At 37.8% G+C, this 21,559-nt stretch overlaps 1 protein-coding gene across 4 annotated transcripts in view; it reads right to left on the bottom strand.

Moving 5' to 3' along the window:
• Positions 1-2,598: 2,598 nt before the first annotated feature.
• The window catches only part of LOC126272509 (endoplasmic reticulum membrane-associated RNA degradation protein-like), a 75,099-nt gene continuing 56,138 nt past the window's right edge, over positions 2,599-21,559 (bottom strand). For 3 of the 4 annotated variants that reach the window (XM_049975411.1, XM_049975420.1, XM_049975437.1), the window contains exons 6-8: positions 19,826-20,149; positions 11,677-11,919; positions 2,599-3,007 (exon numbers count right to left, since the gene is read on the bottom strand). In XM_049975411.1, the coding sequence (XP_049831368.1) occupies positions 2,842-3,007; positions 11,677-11,919; positions 19,826-20,149 (733 nt within the window). In that variant the 3' untranslated portion in view covers positions 2,599-2,841. The remainder of the gene's footprint in view (positions 3,008-11,676; positions 11,920-19,825; positions 20,150-21,559) is intronic. The other variant, XM_049975427.1, reaches the window with a different exon arrangement.

The following is a 21,559-nucleotide window of genomic DNA, read 5'->3' as shown; positions in this document are numbered from 1 at the left end:
CTACAGATAAAGCTATTATCGAGTACAGTTTAGTGTATTTTAATAGGTTATGTATATTTAATTTATTTAATAACAAAATCTGATGCAGGTTTGTGTGATTTTCTGCTGGGTGGTAACAATAATTGGTATACGTTTTGTACAAATGAATGTTAACTATTTCGAACTTATTGAATGATACAGCTTGGTTTATACATTTTTAAAGGGAGGTTAGCTTAACTTAGTAAAAGTAGGCAAACCATCTCTTACTTTGAATTAACTACAGGTTTTAAGATTGAGCAACAGGTGGAAATAGCTAATAACCCCTCTTCATGGCGTGGTACTCATTTTCAGTGTTATTCTCTCCATAGGTTTCAATAGTAGAGTGTTAGAATCAAGTTTTGGAGTTTGGGGGAGCGAAGCTGGAGGTGTCCGTTACTTCCGCACCAGGGGTACCATCTGTCCATTCCACATTCAATAGCGCCATCACGTAAACCTTTCTCTTATCCCTACACATAAACCTGCTCTCAAAGGATTACCCATGAGGTAGCAATACTTATGTAACTTCGAGGTGAAAATCTTACAGTAGCAACAGAGAAAGAACTACAATTTTCTGGATTCCAGTTTGTAAAGAATAACTGATGCAATAATATACATAAGACGGAAGACAGACAATATAGTAATTGGAAAGCCAAGAGTTTATGCACAAGTAGTGCTGAATATTTACTTACTTATGTTAAATTGCCATTGTCATTTTTCTAAGCAGGGGGAATATATGGTGTAACATATCACTCTGGCATAGTGATGGTTTCCACTTAGCCAACAAATGATTGTTAAACCATGTGATAATTTAATGATTACAAACAGAAAGCTGTTTTTTTTTTTTTTTTTTTTTTTTTTTTTTTTTTTTTTTTTTTTTTGTGCAAGGCTTGTATACGAATGGATGCCATGTGTCTTCAAGCTGGAACAGTAATTGCAGTATTACCAAGAGTTGTGATACCTGCATGGGCTTTGTATAAACTCCGCGAGCTGGTGTCTTGGTTTGAAGCAATATGGCGCATCACTAAATAAGTGCATGTGCCATGTCACTGTTTAATGATATCAAGGCAGAACAGAGGAAGCCAAAAGAACTGTAAAAAATGTCATTAGTCTGATATCACGCTATATAGACAAGTAACATTCTCTGTTGCTCTAACTGCTGTAATACTGTACATTGGAATAATATATAGAGTGTTGTTGAAAGTAGTAGTAGTAGTAGTAGTAGTTTATATTTATTTGTAAAAAAAGTGTAAATTGTTTGAAGTTTATCATATTTCAGTACAAACACAACTGCAGCGGCAATGAGATCCCATGAGCTGCACTGGCAGTCCACAGTTCACAGCTTCCATTTAACAAATAATCTGTATTTGTAACCACATATATTTTAATGGGAGAGGGTAACTCCTGTATCTTCCTTAGTTAAGGAACATTTAAAAACAATTCATCCTTTCTGCTATTGCTTTGCTACACTCAATATTGGTTCCTGTGTGATCTATGGGGTATCTGGACACTAGATTGTTAATGTTTCCTCATCTCAATAAGCAAAACAAAGTTTTTGTTGATTACTAAGGCCAATGTTCAGTTATTTACCCAGATTTTGTGTGTGTGAATGAATGTTGTGTGTTCTTGCTACATGGTAAAAGCTTGATTTTGAATGTAACTCAGGACATCTGCTTAAAGGTTTCATTAGTTGTCTGACAAGCCCCTTCACTCCTTTGATCATGAAGAAATGGTGGTTTATATCTGTGGGAATATGTCCACAATTTTGACCTGTAAGGGATGAGCAAAAGAAAAGGTATGAAGCAACACTGTGGACATAATTGAAGTGTTTATTTAAAAGTAATCACCAGAGGCCAGAGCACAAATATCCCACTGTTCTGCAAGCCAAAGGCTTCCCTCCACTTTATCCTTCAGTTCATCATCCGAGTTGAACCATTTCCCTTTGAGATTTTTTTAGTGCATCAAACACATGGAAGTTGCAGGATGGCATGTCCAGGCTGTAGGGTGGATGTTCAAGCTACTTTCACTTGAACTTGTCCCCTACACTTTGTGTAACCTTGGGGACATGTGGACACACTTTATCAAGGAGCAGAATCACTTACTCCTTGAGCCGTCCACACTGTTTGTTCTTGATGGTCCTGTGTAGGCTATGGAGTGTCTCACAGCATACATCACTGTTAATGACTATTGGACCGCAGACGTCACAAAAGGTGGTGAGCATAACCCTGCCTGCTCAGGCAGAGTTCTGATTTTTTTATGGCAGTGACTACACATACTTTGTATTCCTAGATGTTTCACTATGTTATCCCAAGTGACACATTCAAATTTCAACCAGTTTGGTTGTTACGACATTTTGTATCTTTTCAATTGAACACTCCTTATATTTTCACCATTTTTGTGGCATCGTTTGCAACTGAAACACAAACATAAAATACAGGCTTAAATGAAATGTGGATATGTAACCTTCCTCATACACTTTGTACTCCTGACATTTTTGAAATGAACACTAAATCTTAAAAGTACTCTGTTACTTTAGTGTACTAGGGATTAATCGCATCTTCAATACAGCAAGGAAGACATATGGCAAATTTCATCTGGTATCATTTATTATTTGTTGATACAATAGTTAGGGGCACAGCAGTCTACATATTGAATTATTCTCTTGTAACTGATGGACAATGTACCGCAGATCCCCCTCCCCTCTCCCCTCTCACCTCTCACCTTTCACCTTTCAAAGAGAAAGTGTCAAAACAGAGATTTAAACAAACTTCAAACTTATAGACGGTAAGCGATGTGAGGCACAAAAATTTAGCTGTAAAGTGGTCCTTATTTGCATGTCCCAACTGTGTGCTTCTTGGGGACAAGATGTTTGTTTTGCAACATTTGTTGGCAAAACTGCCTTGACAAGGTGTCAATCTCTTCCCACCTGTTTTTCTCATGGGTAGAACTTGATGCTGTAAGTGCAACAAATTGCAGAATTGTCCTCAGGAACCTGAAATGGGAAAATTAACAGTTTGTTTCACATCTAAAAGCCTTTTAAATCTATTTCCTTTATATACAGAACTGAAAAGATTGACTTACTGCATATGACCTTTAAGATTATTTGTGACATAAAGAAGAGTGTTATTATAATGTTACTTATTACTTGTTAAGCTGAAATTTGGAGGTGTCTGGTATGTACCAGGTGTTATCATGTCACATTTATTGTAACCAAAAGATGTGTGTTTGGAGATACTCACTGAGGGGGAGTCTGTGCAGTGTAAAAGCAAGTCTTTTTTTTATGTATTAGGTGTGTCTGAATACGTCCTGCTGGTGTTTCGGAATTTTGAAAGTGGTCGTAATAATGTTGACAGATGCTGAACAAGCCAGATGAATTTTAGGGATTAAGCACTCCCTTTCCCACAAAGAATCATAATCCGTTTAAGCAGCACTAGGTCATTTGTACGTATACCATAACATGGCATAAGCATTCAGGACCACTGAATATTTTACAGCAATATTTGGCTGCAATAATGTCATCAACAGTGCTGCAATACACAGCATTTCTGCCATATGGCTAGCAAATATGGCTCATGTTCCAGGCAGTGCCAATGTACTGCCAAAGGGTGCTGGTGTTGTCCACCATAGATGGAGAACATTTTGTATTGCAGGACAAGTCTCTCTCTGCCCTTGACTGTAAATGCAACACATTCACCTCTGTTTCCTACTCCTCTCACTGACAGTGCTGTCAAGTGTCCAATAGAGAGCCTACATACAGAGGTTCTGATAAGAGAGCCTAGTCTGAGTGAAAACAATATTGTTTCATTTTTATCCCAAAGTTTCCGTGCATACCTATAGTCACCTTTTTTTGTTAGTTATTTGTTGTTGAAAGTATGTTGTGTAAAGCAATGGAGAAGTTCACAAACGAGAGAACTATGAATTTCATAAATGCGAATCACCAATGATCAAAGGCTGTTGGATGTCAAAAGTAATGTATACTTAGTTAGCAATCTGTTGCTGATTTATCTTGTTCTTTGCCACTTGCTGGTGAACAAAAAGAAAATTTAAAATGACATATTCTTATTTCAAACTTACCTTAAGGAAATTCTTCAATCTTCCTACCAAAGCACTGCATAATTTTGGTACTAAAAGGATTATTGATAAATAGTGGACTTTAAAACAGAACATTAAACTTGTGTATAAATCATCAATAGATAAAAACTGAAGGATGATTCCCAAGCGGATTGTAACTGACCACACACACACACACACACACACACACACACACACACACACACACACACACACACACACACACTCTAATATTTCTATTCTTGGATCAACTTCTTGTATAATATATTTGAAATCATTTTTCCAGATTCTGGTAAAATTTTGGAAAAGATACATATTCAGAGTCAGTTCAAAAGTTAAATTTAGTCTGAACTATTGTGCTCACTTAAAAAAGTACACGTCCATAAAGATTAATTTATCTTGTTTCTAATTTTATTCCTTGTGTGATGTAAAAGCAGTGCTGCACGCACTTTCACTATCTCGTGTGGCTCCTTGTATACACTTCTGGCCAGCAAATTATTACCACAAATACTGCCAGACAATAGTGGCCAATAATGTTACAGTACATGTAGCTGAACTTCATGTGGCTACAATCCTACTGGAAAAAATATTGTCAGCAATATGCAATTTCTATGGTCCTCATATACATACCTTAATATACTGTCACAAACTTTCACATTTTCATTAATTTTTGATGAGAAAGGATGGCCCAACCGTGGTTCATCTTCCAAGTGATTTGTGACCATTTTTAAATCTGTTGAACCAGACAAAAACATTTGACTGGCTCATACAATTATCTCCAAAAGCTGTTTTTAATAGTTCGTAAGTCTCCGAAGCTGATTTTCCAGTTTTAAAACAAAATTTCACACAAACTTGTTGCTCCATTTTTACGTCCATTTTCACGCAGACAGAATCTGGCAACAAGCCCTAACAGACTTGCACTCAACCAGCTGCCACAACGAACTGAATAAAAGCAATGCAGTTTCCTGTCAGAGGGCATTCAAGGACAAGGCAATGACTCACTCCCCACCCTCTGTGTACCTGCCCACCAAACCAGTAAGCAGTAGCAGATCCATTCTTAAAACTTTCCAATTACACCCCGTATGCAGATGTCGTCGACCTACCATAATCTAGAATTGTATATTATAGGCAACACATCGATTCAAACTACCTTGCCATGTTATTCTAGTAGGTACATCAAACAGCAGAAATCGCTTCCAGCACCTTTTGACACAAAAGATAAGAGATCATCCACCAATAAAGGGCAACTGATTAGCAGGCCCTTTCAGCACAAGATATATGGTGACCAATAAAATACATTGCAAGTACTTTGAAGAATTAACCTATGAAAATTCTACAGATTGACTAAGGAATTATTTTACCTATCAGCAAAATAGTAAAAGAGGAATAAACATTTCACTGTGTAACTTGGGTTGTTTGTAAAGACCCCAAGGATTAAATAGATCCTCAAACTTCAACAACTGTTCCACTGCTATCCTCCGACTCCTTCCAAGGCTGCTACTTTCACTCATAATGCAGCTAAACTCCCAGTTTGCTTAAGCTGAAGGTCCAAATTGCTTTATCCAAACCACCACCACCTAAAATCTCCAAAATGGCAACCATCCACCTTCTAGACAATTCCATTTCCTCAGTCCCAAAGCTGACTATGCCAATGGGAACTATCTCCTCACCATCCAATTCCTGTGCACATATATCACTCCAGCATATGAAAAACTGTGTCTTGTCCAACTCCTCATTTTCTTTTAGTGGGTCTACCAAATATAATATTTTTACCAGCAAATTACTTCCTATGCTCTCACACAATAGTTTTCCCATACCCTGCAGTGCATTACTGCACAAACTGATCTTTAGTGATGTTATACACAGTTTAATTGGTTCCCCTTGTAACAGGGATGAATCTTGCAGCACTTCTCTCCTTTATGGAACAATGACCAATTGAGTTCTACCATACATGATCAAGGCCAATTTTAGTTTGATGTTTAAGTAAGAAATTAATCCAAAGAAATGTTGCAGAATCCAGAGATCGTACATCACTTATATCCACATCACTTAACCTACAATGTGATGGACCCAACCTTCTTTCCATGTTGTTGTTGTTGTTGTTGTTGTTGTTGTTGTTGTTGTTGTTGTTGTCTTCAGTCCTGAGACTGGTTTGATGCAGCTCTCCATGCTACTCTATCCTGTGCAAGCTGCTTCATCTCCCAGTACCTACTGCAACCTACATCCTTCTGAATCTGCTTAGTGTACTCATCTCTCGGTCTCCCTCTACGATTTTTACCCTCCACGCTGCCCTCCAATGCTAAATTTGTGATCCCTTGATGCCTCAAAACATGTCCTACCAACCGATCCCTTCTTCTAGTCAAGTTGTGCCACAAACTTCTCTTCTCCCCAATCCTAATTTTCCACAGACACCTGCAACCCCGTGACCAGTAAAAATTTGTCTTCCCTTCCATCCATCAAGCCACCTAACGAAAATTCTGCTACTGCATGTGATCTGGCTGTGTTTATATTCACTGTGAACACTGCACAGTGGGTCTGGAGCATCAGTTGCTGTTTAACAGTGAACTGTTAATTCCCATCTTGTGTCCACTTATCATGTCCCATGTCAGGCTTTTGCCTGCAATCCCATTCTGGATGCCCTATTCATCTGCATTTCCAACATTGTCGCTCATAGTGTTCCCACATCTGTGTCACTTAACACTTGCGGTAAAAGCTCCAGTTGGGTTCTTAGGACTTAGGAACGAATGTTGTTCACAGCTGAGAGGAGAATTTACAGTCACTTTGGCCAGGTATGTTTTGACGGAAGTCCACCTCCTGCCATGTTGGTGGCTGTGGAAGCGCAGTATCTTGTCACAGCGTCTAGAATATAGCCCACTACTACTGCAGATTGCTGCATTGCATAATGCTACAGCAGCATTTGGTGGTGGCTTGCCTGCATGTCTCTCTACTGGCTGAGAAGGCTGGCCTGCGACTGATGCCCCAAAAGGTGAACCGTTAAATTTAACCAGAAGGCAACACAGCCCCAGCTGAATGTGCTGTCTCAGCATTTGGGATTTGAGGTACTCCCAAACAAAAGTTAACAGCTTTAATCACTATCATTAATCATTTCCTCAGTTTCTGCAGCAGTTGTGGTTGTCTCCCTATCTGGCAGTGTTAGTTTTATTGGTGCAGGGGCTGCTACTTCACTTCAGACTGCAAGCTTCTGGAGCCAGTGGCTCCTTCTTCTAGCAGTAGGTCTGACAGGGAAGGAAGAGGGGTGAAGGAAAAGGACTGGTGAGTTTTAGGAAAAGAGGTAGAGTTCGGAAAGGTCACATGGAACCCGGGTCAGAGGACAGGATGAGACTGTTAGAACCTGCACCGGATAAGAATTGAAAACCTGAGAGTAATAAAGGTGAGAGATAGAGTAATACTCAAGGCAGAGATTACTAGCAAAACATTGAGCATGAGTTAACAAGACCGAAAAGCTAAGTGCTTTGTATGTGTGGTGGTGAAAAATAGACAGGTAGGAAATGAAAGATACAGAAATCTAAAAGGGAGTGAAGAAAGGAATAGTTACTATTAGGAAATGCCGAGATCAAAGAAATTAAGAAGTTAAGGCCAGATGGGTGGCAAGAACCAAGGACATGTTGTAATGCCAGTTTCCACCTGTGAAGTTCAAGACACTGATGTCTGGGGAAGAATCCAAATGGCACATGTGGTGAAAGTGGCACCGAGGTCATGGCTGTAGAGCATGTTCTGCAACAGGATATTGTGTGTTGCCAGTATACACCCTCTGCCTATGCCTATACATCCTAACTGATAACTTGGTGGTAGCAATGTCAATGTATAAGAAAGATATCTTGTAGAATTTAATGTGAGAGGCCAAGTATTGTCCAGTATTGCAAAAGCAGCCCTGCTTTATTCACTATATTCAATGCATCATTCAACAGCGAAGACTCTAGTACAACTATGGAAGGCAACCCATGGCACAGTACTAAGGCCAGATGCATGTACAGGACAAGATGATTAAAAATGAAAAATCTGAGATTCAGATTGAACTTATTAAAAGTTACCATATGGACTCATGTTATTATTTTCTCGACTGTACTTTGAGTAATAACCAAAGGGACATTAGGTCCACAAAATCAGCAATCAGGCGCCAACCTCCATTTGAGCATTTATTTGTTCATATGCGCAGACTGCAGATTTACTTCAAATTTTGTACATTTTGAATAGTCCATTACGAAAATGTATTGTGCAAGTAGTGAGGCGTACTGTACTACTTTGGCAGTTTAGAGAAAATCGCAAGAGAAGTTTTACATGTCAGCGATGTACTGGTGTGTTTTGACCCCGAGCATAAGCTGTCGGTATTCATGTGGTTAACATTCAAGCTCTGTAATCGATGAATCGAGTTGCGCTTGTCTATCTCTATCTCTATCTCGTCCTTTTAATGCTAGTCATATTATTCATACATATTATATCTGAAAGGTAATATGATGAAAAGATACGTGTATTTGCATATTATGTCTGTCAGATTGCCAATGTTATTTGGTTCTTTACTAATTTTTATTATTACAACAAAATTATGCAACTTTATTTCTATAGGCAAGTTAAAAATATCATCAAGCACCTTCAAACTTTTCCATATTTGATTCATAACGAACGAGAAATTGCTAGTCATGAAGATGCTGTTAAAATAGTTTCAATTATACATTGCCAAGTTCCAGCACTGATATTTATGGAAATGTTGCATTATGTAAGGTTTGCATCCAGATAGTTGGAAGAAAAAGAAATTTTTCAAAATATCAATGAGCTATGTTTTCCCTAAGAAACTATCAAGATTCCTTGTGAATGCTAGAAACTTGCATTCATTTTGATGTAGCAATGCCATTCTAATTTATGTTTTCTGTGTCTGTATGAACAGTGTCATATTCCAACATGTAATGTCGAAAGCACATCCAACAATTAACTGTAACTCATTGTATTATTGAATAAAGTTGTTTACATCTTATTTTATCGATGTATGACTTGGGCTTTCCAAGCCTCTGTCTAGTACTTGAAACCTATGTCTGCATATATAAGCATCCAGGTGTAAACCAGTTCTCAGTCCTTACCTGACTGCAGGCATAGGGGGATTTCAAAAATCATGACAGGGATACATTTTCAGGAAAACTTTGTGTGTTTGGTTGTCTACTTGTTTAAAATTATAGATTCAGTATTTGTTGTGATAGTAAAAACTAGCAAACAACCAAATAACAATAGAAATTCAATAACAGTTCATGCAAATACATGTGTCTTTTCAGTATATCATCTTTCAGATGTAATATGTACGAAATAATATGACTAGTGTTAAGAAAATAGGACTGGGGCTCCATCCATCAATCCACCTGTCATGGAACTTGAACGCCAATCGCACAACCACAACCATCTTGAACTCAGGGTTGCAAAACTGTGGCACATCACTGATGCGTAAAACTCCTCTTAGGATTTTCTCGAAATTGCTTATGTAGTACGCCTTGCTACTTGCACATAATTTTGTCCCAATACATTACTAAAAGTGTACAAAGTTTAAAGCAAATCTGTGATCTGAATGTTGTGGCCTCCCCTTGTACGCAGAAGAGTGTTACTGATCTGCTTTGTTTGTAATCTTAAATTTCTTGCACATTTGTGTAGTATAGATTTCCACTGTCTTTATTATGGATAGGAACTATGAACACTGTATTCAGATACAAACTGAGTTAGAGATCCTTTGTTCATAGCTCCAGGCAGTGCTGGTTTTTGTCACGCAGCTTGAGGCTGTTGCCACTAGGCACCACTGGAAGGGCCAGATATGAGGATCCAAGGGACATCCAGCACAGTCATCATGTCCCCCAATTGGTCCATTACTGTGGTGGGCCTTGGCTAATGCCCATATTGAGGTTGATCCTTCACCAGCGGTAAAGTGTGAAGCCATTTTAAGGTGAGGCAATCAATGAAAGCTGTACTGGAGGACTAATCAGAAGATCTGTTCAATTTCTCTGAAAACAGATTTCTGGGGTTATCTGTGGCTGCTGAAGATCCTGAACTAGCTGCAGTTATTCACCATGTTTCAATGGAAGCCTCTCAGCTTGCAATGTCTGGACATCCACAGAGGGTGGGATTATCGGTAGTTGAGAACTCCCGTGTAAGATTCGTGATGGACCTCTTTGCATGTATGGTTGGCATGGAGGTAATGAAATTCAGTGTGCACCCTGTGTGCAGGACAAATGCTGGATTGATGAAAGATCTGTACCTAAAGGTCACACCAATACACAAAAAAGGAAATATAAATAATCCACTGAATTATTGACAAGATATCTGTAGGGCACAAAACATGGTAGTAGCTACCTCTACACCTTAAATTGGAACTATCAAGTAGATAATTTGTTTTACTGGCAGAACACTTACAAGGTGCAACAAATCTGTTGCCTGTTCTCTTCTGTAGAACTGCTGTGTAGTATGGGATCCTTACCAGATAGGACTGATGAAGGACATTGAAAACATTTAAACAGCTGCAGATCATTTCGTATTAGCGTGAAATATGGGAGAGAGTGCCAAAGACATTATATGTGAGTTGTGGCAGTCATTCAAACAAAATCATTTTTCACTGTGGTGAGATTTATTCACGAAATTTCAATCAGCATCTTTCTCCTCTGTATGCGAAAATATTTTGTTGACTCCCATCTATGTAGGGAGAAATAACCACTGTAATAAAATAAGAGAAATCAAGGATCACACAGAAAAATTTAGATCTTTGTTTTTCCCATGTGCTACTCGAGGGTCGGCGAGTTGAGAAATAGTCAAGTGGTTCTATGAGCTCTCTGCCAAGCAATGAAATGTGAACAGCAGAATATTCAGGTACACACAAATGTTCTTCACATGTTATTTCAATGTATATTATGCATGTGTTGTACAACAGAGCTGCTCTTTCACTGTTGGTTTATACATGACAGCCCTTCAACTTTCAACCTTAGTAGACCACTACAGCTGAGTTATACGCATTTGTCACAATGTCCCCAATAGCTATAGACAGGCAATTATACCAGAACTCAACTAATCCAAGGAAGATTGTGTATATCTCTATCTTCTCTACTTTACTAATTTAAATTCTCCAAAATAAATGAATTACTCTCTGAGCAAATCCTGTGTTAAACTATAATACTGCTTTTACCTCAGTATCTCAAAGTATTACAAACTAGAGACCATTTTGCTGTGATTACATCAGGGTATCAGCCTGTCTGATAGGAAACTACCCTGTGCAAATTACCTCCAAAGATATTTTGTGTAGTCCTTGCCTTCAAATACACAACATAGCCTATGCTGCTTTACAGATATCAGTCACAGAACTGGTTTTAAGACAAATGAAAATGTCAGTTAATTAGTACCATGATCCATTTGTACAATAAATTGTAATGATGTGGAATGAATCATTCACAGCACAAATTAATTTGTAAATATGCCTACCTGCTGATCATTTATAAATTTTTTCCCTTCCCCAAATATAGAGATGTGAGTTATTAATTTCTACCATCACCTTACACACACTACAATAATGGAAATACATCACTACATTACTATGCTTAAGTCACTGACCTGATGTATGTTGCTTGGTCTCTTTCTGTGATGGTGTGGACCATAGACATTTCAAGCAAATGCACACTGACTATAATAATTACACACTTCAAAACAGCTTCCAGCCGTGGCACAACGTTAAGAAAACGACCATATGTAACTCGCTGCCGTGAACGTAATTTGTGAGTAACAAAAAGCTGAATTTTCATTTCAAGGCTGGAGGTGACATTGGCATTTATTGCTTCTATACTGTCTATTGTTTGCCTATAAATAACAACAAGCAGGCATTAGGAGTCTTCTTTCTTCTTTAAGAATATATCATCAAAGTAATCATGCCTAATACACATTCACTGCCTTATAAATATTAGAATTTTTTTATTAATTTATTTTTATGCAAAGGCTTTAATAAATCGAATTACTTTATTATTACAATGAAAACAATCAATAACTGACAACATAATGTACATGGGCAAATAAAATAATCCACTCACCAAGTGGCAGGAGGAGAAAAAACAAACAAACAAACAAACACACACACACACACACACACACACACACACACACACACACACACACACACACACACACACACACACAACGTTTACAAGCTTTTGGAGGCAGCGACTCCTCGTCCTGGCAGAAGAATTGAAGGCGAAGGAATAGGGGCGAAGAAAAAGGACTGGAGAGATTAATGGAAAGGGGTACAGTTCAGAAAAGTCACTCAGGACCCTGAATCATGGGAGACTTACCAGACAGGATGAGAAGGAAATTTTCTTCTCATCCGGTCCGGTAAGTCTCCTCTGACACAGGTTTCTGGGTGACTTTTCTGTACTGTGCCCCTTTCTCTGAACCTCTCCAGTCCTTTTCCTTCACCCCTATTCCTTCCCATTAACTCTTCACCAGAAAAATGGGTCACTGGATCCAAAAGCTTCAAGAAATTAAACTTTTTTTGTGTGTGCATTCTCCTGCTTCCGCTAAGAACAAATGCTACAAACTACACTTTACCACAATCCACAGAGTAGCATTAATGAACATTTTGTCTTTTAGAATTAAAATGTTTTGTTTGGTACTATTGGGAATGTTGAAAAATATGCATGAATAGGCAACAACAGACGTGCACTATTAATGCTCTCCAAGACAATAACCTTTTTCCATGAAAAGTAATACAGGTAGGATATAGTTTTTTCCTCTAAAATGGTCAATAATATGATGAATATAGCACAATTACAATATTAGTGGAAGGTAAATGGATTAGACAGCCACTATCTACAGTACTGGAAACATATGCAGGCTGATGTGGACGTAAGACTTTTGACAGGTTATTGTTGAGTTGATAGTCGGATCAGACTAGTCCTGTGGTGATGTGAGATGACCAGGTTTTGTTGACAAAAATTCTCTGACAGAAATCAAAAGGACCATCTCTGGTGGCACGTATTATAAAACTGGTGGTAAATTCAAAATTCACTGGAAGTATCTCCTGTCATTAGCTCATTGATATTAGGTGACTTTGATGCATAGCTCCCAACTTCCAGAAAGCATAGTAGGACAAAATACAAATAATTGAGAATACTTCATTGTTTCCATGCTAGTATTTAATAATAATAATAATAATAATAATAATAGTAGTAGTAGTAGTAGTAATAATAATAATAGTAATAATAATAATAATAATTATTATTATTATTATAAATGAAGAACAAAAAAGCTGTTGCAAAGGAGCACGAGTATGTAACGAGCAACTGATAATAGATGCAGAGGTGACATATCAAGCTAAAACTAAACAAAGGTCGCTACACTACGCATACACTGATTACCAAAACGCTTTTGATAGTGTACCCCACTCATGGTTACTACAAATATTGGAAATATACAAAGTAGATCCTAAATTGATACAGTTCCTAAACATAGTAATGAAAAATTGGAAAACCACACTTAACATCCAAACAAATTCAAATAATATCACATCACAGCCAATACAGATTAAGTGTGGAATATACCAAGGAGACTCATTAAGTCCTTTCTGGTTCTGCCTTGCTCTGAACCCACTATCCAACATGCTGAATAACATGTTGTTGTTGTTGTTGTTGTTGTCTTCAGTCCTGAGACTGGTTTGATGCAGCTCTCCATGCTACTCTATCCTGTGCAAGCTTCTTCATCTCACAGCACCTACTGCAACCTACATCCTTATGAATCTGCTTAGCGTATTCATCTCTTGGTCTCCCTCTATGATTTTTACCCTCCACGCTGCCCTCCAATACTAAATTGGTGATCCCTTGATGCCTCAGAACATGTCCTACCAACCGATCCCTTCTTCTCGTCAAGTTGTGCCACAAACTTCTCTTCTCCCCAATCCTATTCAATACTTCCACATTAGTTATGTGATCTACCCATCTAATCTTCAGCATTCTTCTGTAGCACCACATTTCGAAAGCTCCTATTCTCTTCTTGTCCAAACTATTTATCGTCCATGTTTCACTTCCATACATGGCTACACTCCATACAAATACTTTCAGGAATGACTTCCTCACACTTAAATCAATACTCGATATTAACAAATTTTTCTTCTTCAGAAACGGTTTGTTTGCCATTGCCAGTCTACATTTTATATCCTCTCTACTTTGATCATCATCAGTTATTCTGCTCCCCAAATAGCAAAACTCCTTTACTACTTTAAGTGTCTCATTTCCTAATCTAATTCCCTCAGCAACACCCGACTTAATTCGACTACATTCCATTATTCTCATTTTGCTTTTGTTGATGTTCATCTTATATCCTCCTTTCAAGACACTGTCCATTCGATTCAACTGCTCTTCCAAGTCCTTTGCTGTCTCTGACAGAATTACAATGTCATTGGCGCACCTCAAAGTTTTTATTTCTTCTCCATGGACTTTAATACCTACTCCGAAAATTTGTTTTGTTTCAATATACAGATTGAAAAACATCGGGGATAGGCTACAACCCTGTCTCAATCCCTTCCCAACCACTGTTTCCCTTTCATGCCCCTCGACTCTTATAACTGCCATCTGGTTTCCGTACAAATTGTAAATAGCCTTCCGCTCCCTGTATTTTACCCCTGCCACCTTTAGAATTTGAAAGAGTGTATTCCAGTCAACACTGTCAAAAGCTTTCTCTAAGTCTACAAATGCTAGAAACGTAGGTTTGCCTTTCCTTAATCTTTCTTCTAAGATAAGTCGTAAGGTGAGTATTGCCTCACGTGTTCCAGTATTTCTACGGAATCCAAACTGATCTTCCCCGAGGTCGGCTTCTACTAATTTTTCCATTCGTCTGTAAAGAATTCGTGTTAGTACTTTGCAGCTGTGGCTTATTAAACTGATGGTTCGGTAATTTTCACATCTGTCAACACCTACTTTCTTTGGGATTGGAATTATTAATTCTTCTTGAAGTCTGAGGGTATTTCGCCTGTTTCATACATCTTGCTCACCATATGGCAGAGTTTTGTCAGGACTGGCTCTCCCAAGGCCGTCAGAAGTTCCAATGGAATGTTGTCTACTCCGGGGGCCTTGTTTCGACTCAGGTCTTTCAGTGCTCTGTCAAATTCTTCACGCAGTATTGTATCTCCCATTTCATCTACATCCTCTTCCATTTCCATAATATTGTCCTCAAGTACATAGCCCTTGCATAGACTCTCTATATACTCCTTCCACCTTTCTGCTTTCCCTTCTTTGCTTAAAACTGGGTTTCCATCTGAGCTCTTGATGCTCATACAAGTGGTTCTCTTTTCTCCAAAGGTCTCTTTAATTTTCCTGTAGCCAGTATCTATCTTACCCCTAGTGAGATAAGCCTCTATATCCTTACATTTGTCCTCTAGCCATCCCTGCTTAGCCATTTCGCATTTCCTGTCGATCTCATTGTTGAGACGTTTGTATTCCTTTTTGCCTGCTTCATTTACTGCATTTTTATATTTTCTCCTTTCATCAATTAAATTCAATATTTCTTCTGTTACCCAAGGATTTCTACTAGCCCTCGTCTTTTTACCTACTTGATCCTCTGCTGCCTACACTACTTCATCCCTCAAAGGTACCCATTCTTCTACTACTGTATTTCTTTCCCCCATTCCTGTCGATTGTTCCCTTATGCTCTCCCTGAAACTCTGTACAACCTCTGGTTTAGTCAGTTTATCCAGGTCCCATCTCCTTAAATTCCCACCTTTTTGCAGTTTCTTCAGTTTTAATCTACAGGTCATAACTAATAGATTGTGGTCAGAGTCTACATCTGCCCCTGGAAATGTCTTACTATTTAAAACCTGGTTCCTAAATCTCTGTCTTACCATTATATAATCTATCTGACACATTTTAGTATCTCCAGGGTTCTTCCATGTATACAACCTTCTTTCATGGTTCTTAAACCAAGTGTTAGCTATGATTAAGTTGTGCCTGTGCAAAATTCTACCAGGCGGCTTCCTCCTTCATTTCTTAGCCCCAATCCATATTCACCTACTATGTTTCCTTCTCTGCCTTTTCCTACTGTTGAATTCCAGTCACCCATGACTATTAAATTTTCCTCTCCCTTCACTACCTGAATAATTTCTTTTATCTCATCATACATTTCATCAATTTCTTCGTCATCTGCAGAGCTAGTTGGCATATCAACTTGTAGTAGGTGTGGGCTTAGTGTCTATCTTGGCCACAATAATGCGTTCATTATCCTGTTTGTAGCAGCTTACCCGTACTCCTATTTTCTTTATTCATTATTAAACCTACTCCTGCATTACCCCTATTTGATTTTATGTTTATAACCCTGTAGTCACCTGACCAGAAGTCTTGTTCCTCGTGCCACCGATCTTCACTAATTCCCACTATGTCTAACTTTAACCTATCCATTTCCCTTTTTAAATTTTCTAACCTACCTGCCCAATTAAGGGATCTGATATTCCACGCTCCGATCCCTAGAACACCAGTTTTCTTTCTCCTGATAATGACATCCTCTTGAGTAGTCCCTGCCCGGAGATCCGAATGGGGGACTATTTTACCTCCAGAATATTTTACCCTTGATGCCATCATCATTTAATCATACAGTAAAGCTGCATGCCCTCGGAAAAAATTACGGCTGTAGTCTCCCCTTGCTTTCAGCCGTTCGCAGTACCAGCACAGCAAGGCCGTTTTGGTTATTGTTACAAGGCCAGATCAGTCAATCATCCAGACTGTTGCCCTTGCAACTACTGAAAAGGCTGCTGCCCCTCTTCAGGAACCACACGTTTGTCTGGCTTCTCAAAAGATACCTGTCCATTGTGGTTGTACCTACGGTACGGCTATCTGTATCGCTGAGGCACGCAAGCCTCCCCACCAATGGCAAGGTCCATGGTTCATGGGGGGGAATACAAATTATGGATATAATATTACTGGAACATATCCACACAAAATAACACATTTTCTATACATGGATGATCTAAAACTACTGGCAGCAACAAATCAACAACTCAACCAATTACTAGGGACAACACAGAAGTATTCAGCAATGATATAAATATGGCTTTTGGAACAGACAAATGTAAGAAAAATAGCATAGTCAAGGGAAAACACACTAAACAAGAAGATTACATATTGGATAACCACAGCGACTGCATAGAAGCGATGGAAAAAACAGATGCCTATAAATATCTAGGATACAGACAAAAAATAGGAATAGATAATACGAATATTAAAGAAGAACTAAAAGAAAAATATAGGCAATGACTAACAAAAATACTGAAAACAGAATTGACAGCAAGAAACAATACAAAAGCTATAAATACTTATGCTATACCAATATGGAGTAACACAGACCTAGAAGCACTCAGTACACTTACACAATCACAATGCCACAAATATAGAATACATCACATACATTCAGCAATAGAAAGATTCACATTTAGCAGAAAGGAAGGAGGAAGGGGATTTATCGACATAAAAAACCTACATTATGGACAGGTAGATAATTTAAGAAAATTCTTTCTAGAACGAGCAGAAACTAGCAAACTACACAAAGCAATCACTCATATAAATACATCGGCTACACCATTGCAATTTCATAACCACTTCTACAACCCTTTGGATCACATAACATCAACAGATACGAAGAAAGTAATTTGGAAAAAGAAAACACTACATGGCAAGCACCCATATCATCTAACACAGCCACACATCGATCAAGACGCATCCAACACATGGCTAAGAAAAGGCAATATATACAGTGAGATGGAAGGATTCATGATTCCAAGATATTACAGCAAGCATATTATTAAAGATCCCAATACCACAACAGATAAATGCCAACTTTGCAAACAACAAATAGAAACAGTAGATCACATCACAAGTGGATGTACAATACTAGCAAATACAGAATACCCCAGAAGACATGACAATGTAGCAAAACTAATACATCAACAACTTGCCATACAACATAAACTAATAAAACAACACGTTCCCACATACAAGTATGCACCACAAAATGTACTGGAGAATGATGAATACAAATTATACTGGAACAGAACCATTATAACAGATAAAACAACACCACATAACAAACCTGACATCATACTCACCAATAAAAAGATGAAATTAACACAACTAATCAAAATATCCATACCCAATACAACAAATATACAGAAGAAGACAGGAGAAAAAATTGAAAAATACATTCAACTGGCTGAGGAAGTCAAGGACATGTGGCATCAGGATAAAGTTGACATTATACCAATTACACTATCAACTACAGGAGTCATACCACACAATATCCACTAGTACATCAACGCAATACAACTAAACCCAAACATATATATACAACTACAGAAATCTGTAATTATTGATACATGTTCAATTACCCGAAAGTTCCTAAATGCAATGTAACATATACCGTACAGTTAAAAGGAAGTCACGCTTGCTCAAGGTCCGCGTCACTTTCCGTTTTTTTGACCAGACATAACGTCTGAGAAAAGAAAGAATAATAATAATAATATTAATTGTGACTTCTGAACTGAAAGTCCATAATTAATCTATGAATTAAAGACCATCAGCAACAACAACCCAACATAAAAATTTACATGCTGATTACCAGGGCCGTATAATTAAATACACGAATGTTATCAGAAAATGTCTTTGTCATACACTTAAGAAACCAGTGTGTGTGTGTGTGTGTGTGTGTGTGTGTGTGTGTGTGTGTGTGTGGGCGCGCGCTCACAGAGGGGGAAGGGGGGGGGGGGGGCACACCACAGAAGATGGCCATATGCTCACCACTTCAGGCAAGTATTTTGGAGTATTTCACTGCCATCGTTAAGTAGTCACTGGCTGGCATGTAATCGACAGTACTTAGCTAAAAACTAGTAGTAGTTCAGGCAGTTGGTATGACTGAATGCTTGACAAAATTGTATTAATTTATTATCACACGAGACTATGCATTTATGTGTATTTTTGCTCTGTATATTATTAGCCTTTGTGCACGTTAAATTCTAAAATGATTTACGACTGTTACACTCATCAAAATATCTTTATTGCTAGATAAAATACAGATATTTCAATTTTAGGTCCATTTGGTTCTTTTTGTATACCCTTTTCCTGGAAGAATGTATTAAGCACAAAAGGGTAATTCTGAACAAATTCCAGTAACACATAAGATCTGTCATTCTTGGTATTATATTAGAAGTTTCCTACTGAAGAGTTCTTTAAATTTTGTCTTATTTTTTAAAAATAAGGTCAACCACCATTTTGAAATGGGATATACTTCCATTTATTGGTTTGTATAATACTTCTATCTCCCAATCGTTATGCACGTTGATGCATAAACATAAATTGTTTCCAACAGAACTAAATACACTGTTCATCTGACAGTGAAGTTTTTAAGTCAAGAGTATTTTAGCAGTCAGTCACTGTGTTATACATATGCATCTAAGTCTAGTGGATAGACTTTGGCTCAGCAGAGTTGGCGAGCAACAAATCCATAGTTGTTTCCTACAAAATGATCTATAAAGATGGTTACCTAATTGGTACCACATAGTCCCAAAGTTTGAGTGTCTGAATGGGACAATGGGAACAGCCATATTTGGTCCCCTTAATATTTACAATGGTGTAATGAAGGGCTCTTCCCCAGCTCTTCGTAGAATCACTTTTAATGGTTCTTATAACACATATTTCATATAAATTTTAATGCAAAAATTGATTGCTGTAGCAGTTCCCACCTGAGTAAAGTGATGGCTTCCATATTACTCTTTGGAATAGGCATTATAGGGATATGTACACTGGACAGAAATACTTCCAATATATTCGGTAGGTCTTCAAGCCTACCCGAGTTATCAGCATCATCCACATGCTTTTCATGAGTCAAAGTAGCTGTTACGTATTTGGTTAGATGTTGATAAAGGCTACAAACATCTTTGTTCACATTAACCACATCATTCCAACTTGGCCACGGTGTTTCTGGAGGCCTGGGGCACTGTTTCCACATTGTAATACTCTTTGTTGTTTGCAATATAGCTGTCTTCAAAATGGCAATATTATGGAATCTGTGAATATAATACAATAACAATGAATGAAAAAACCCACTTAGTGTAGTGTTCATAACACAATTAACTGATTACCACATATATTAAAGGTTAATATCTACTGTGATGACAGAAGGCTACAGTGCACAAGTGTTCCTATAAAATACAACATTAAAAACAATAGAAGCATATAAGTTAAAAGTTACCTTTAGCAGTTATGAAAGAATTGTTTTGCTTAATTATAGGTCATTATAGCTCAATAATATTCAGCAGTTACCTAATTTTTACTGAAACACTGTTGAGTGCTTAACAAAAGTACAAGCATCACAGAGCATTCGTCTTATCTGTGACATTTTAGGTCAGAAAAAAACTGAACCTCTTATTACTAAATGGTCTCTAAATTGAGCAGTCTTTTCTGTAAAGTGTTAGTCACCTAAACATCAAAGGCAAAGATGATCACTACTGCACATTTAGCATATAGAAACCCATATTACCCTAATAGTGATTAAGGTCAAAAATCATTTTTTTTAAATTTTTATCTTAAAAAAATTCACTGCAGTTTTCTGAACGTGAAACTTAGAGAAATTTAAAAATGGCTGCACACATGATGAAGCACCCATGTCATGCAGACAGCTACTGTTAAGAACAAAATTTGGCTGTCACTTGTTTGTTTCTTATGAATCTGGAAATAAAGGAACAGATTGGCTGATTTGGGGGAGGGAACCAAACAGAGGTCATTGGTCCCATCGAGTTAGGGAAGGACAGGGAAGAAGATCAGCCATGCCCTTTCAAATGAAGGAACTTTAGGCCAGCTAACAGAGAGGCATTTTTTGAAGCATGTATCTACAACTACTAAGAAATGTGCTGCTTGTGTGGGTGTCATGTATGCAGTTCCAGAAGCAAGAGAGAGAGTGACAGGGTTTTTGTAACGAGATATGTTACCAGTGTTGTGTTGCATTATGCCTGGAACCTTGTTTCACAATTTTCCACACTAAATAATAATAATAATAATAATAATAATATATGTTGAAAATAAAATGAAATAACTGTAGATAGGCAGTAAGATATAATGCAATACCATTAAGTTAGTTAAAAATAAATTATTCTCCTTTGTCATGAGCCCAACCTTTTGTAGCAGCATGAACAGCATAGATACATGTTTCGTTGATCCAAAGAATGTCATCAAGATTAATGTCTTTTACTTCATGCAAAATTCTGCATCACTATGTAGCTACATCTGCTCAATGTATTAAGATTTTATGGCCCGGAATATTTCTGTCTTTAAATCCGAGACCCTGCAAAACCAGTTGCAATGATGATATGCTGCCTTCAAAAAGTTAAGGCTCACACAATGTCATAAAAGCATATCTAATGTGGACCTACATCTGTGACGATGACAAAAGTGTATAGGTGATGCCAAGTCACATCTCG

This window comes from Schistocerca gregaria, chromosome 1 (genome assembly GCF_023897955.1).
Source record: "Schistocerca gregaria isolate iqSchGreg1 chromosome 1, iqSchGreg1.2, whole genome shotgun sequence".
Taxonomy (NCBI): Eukaryota; Metazoa; Arthropoda; class Insecta; order Orthoptera; family Acrididae; genus Schistocerca; species Schistocerca gregaria.
Note: the sequence above shows the minus strand (reverse complement) of the source record. Positions and strands in the feature narration are given on the sequence as shown.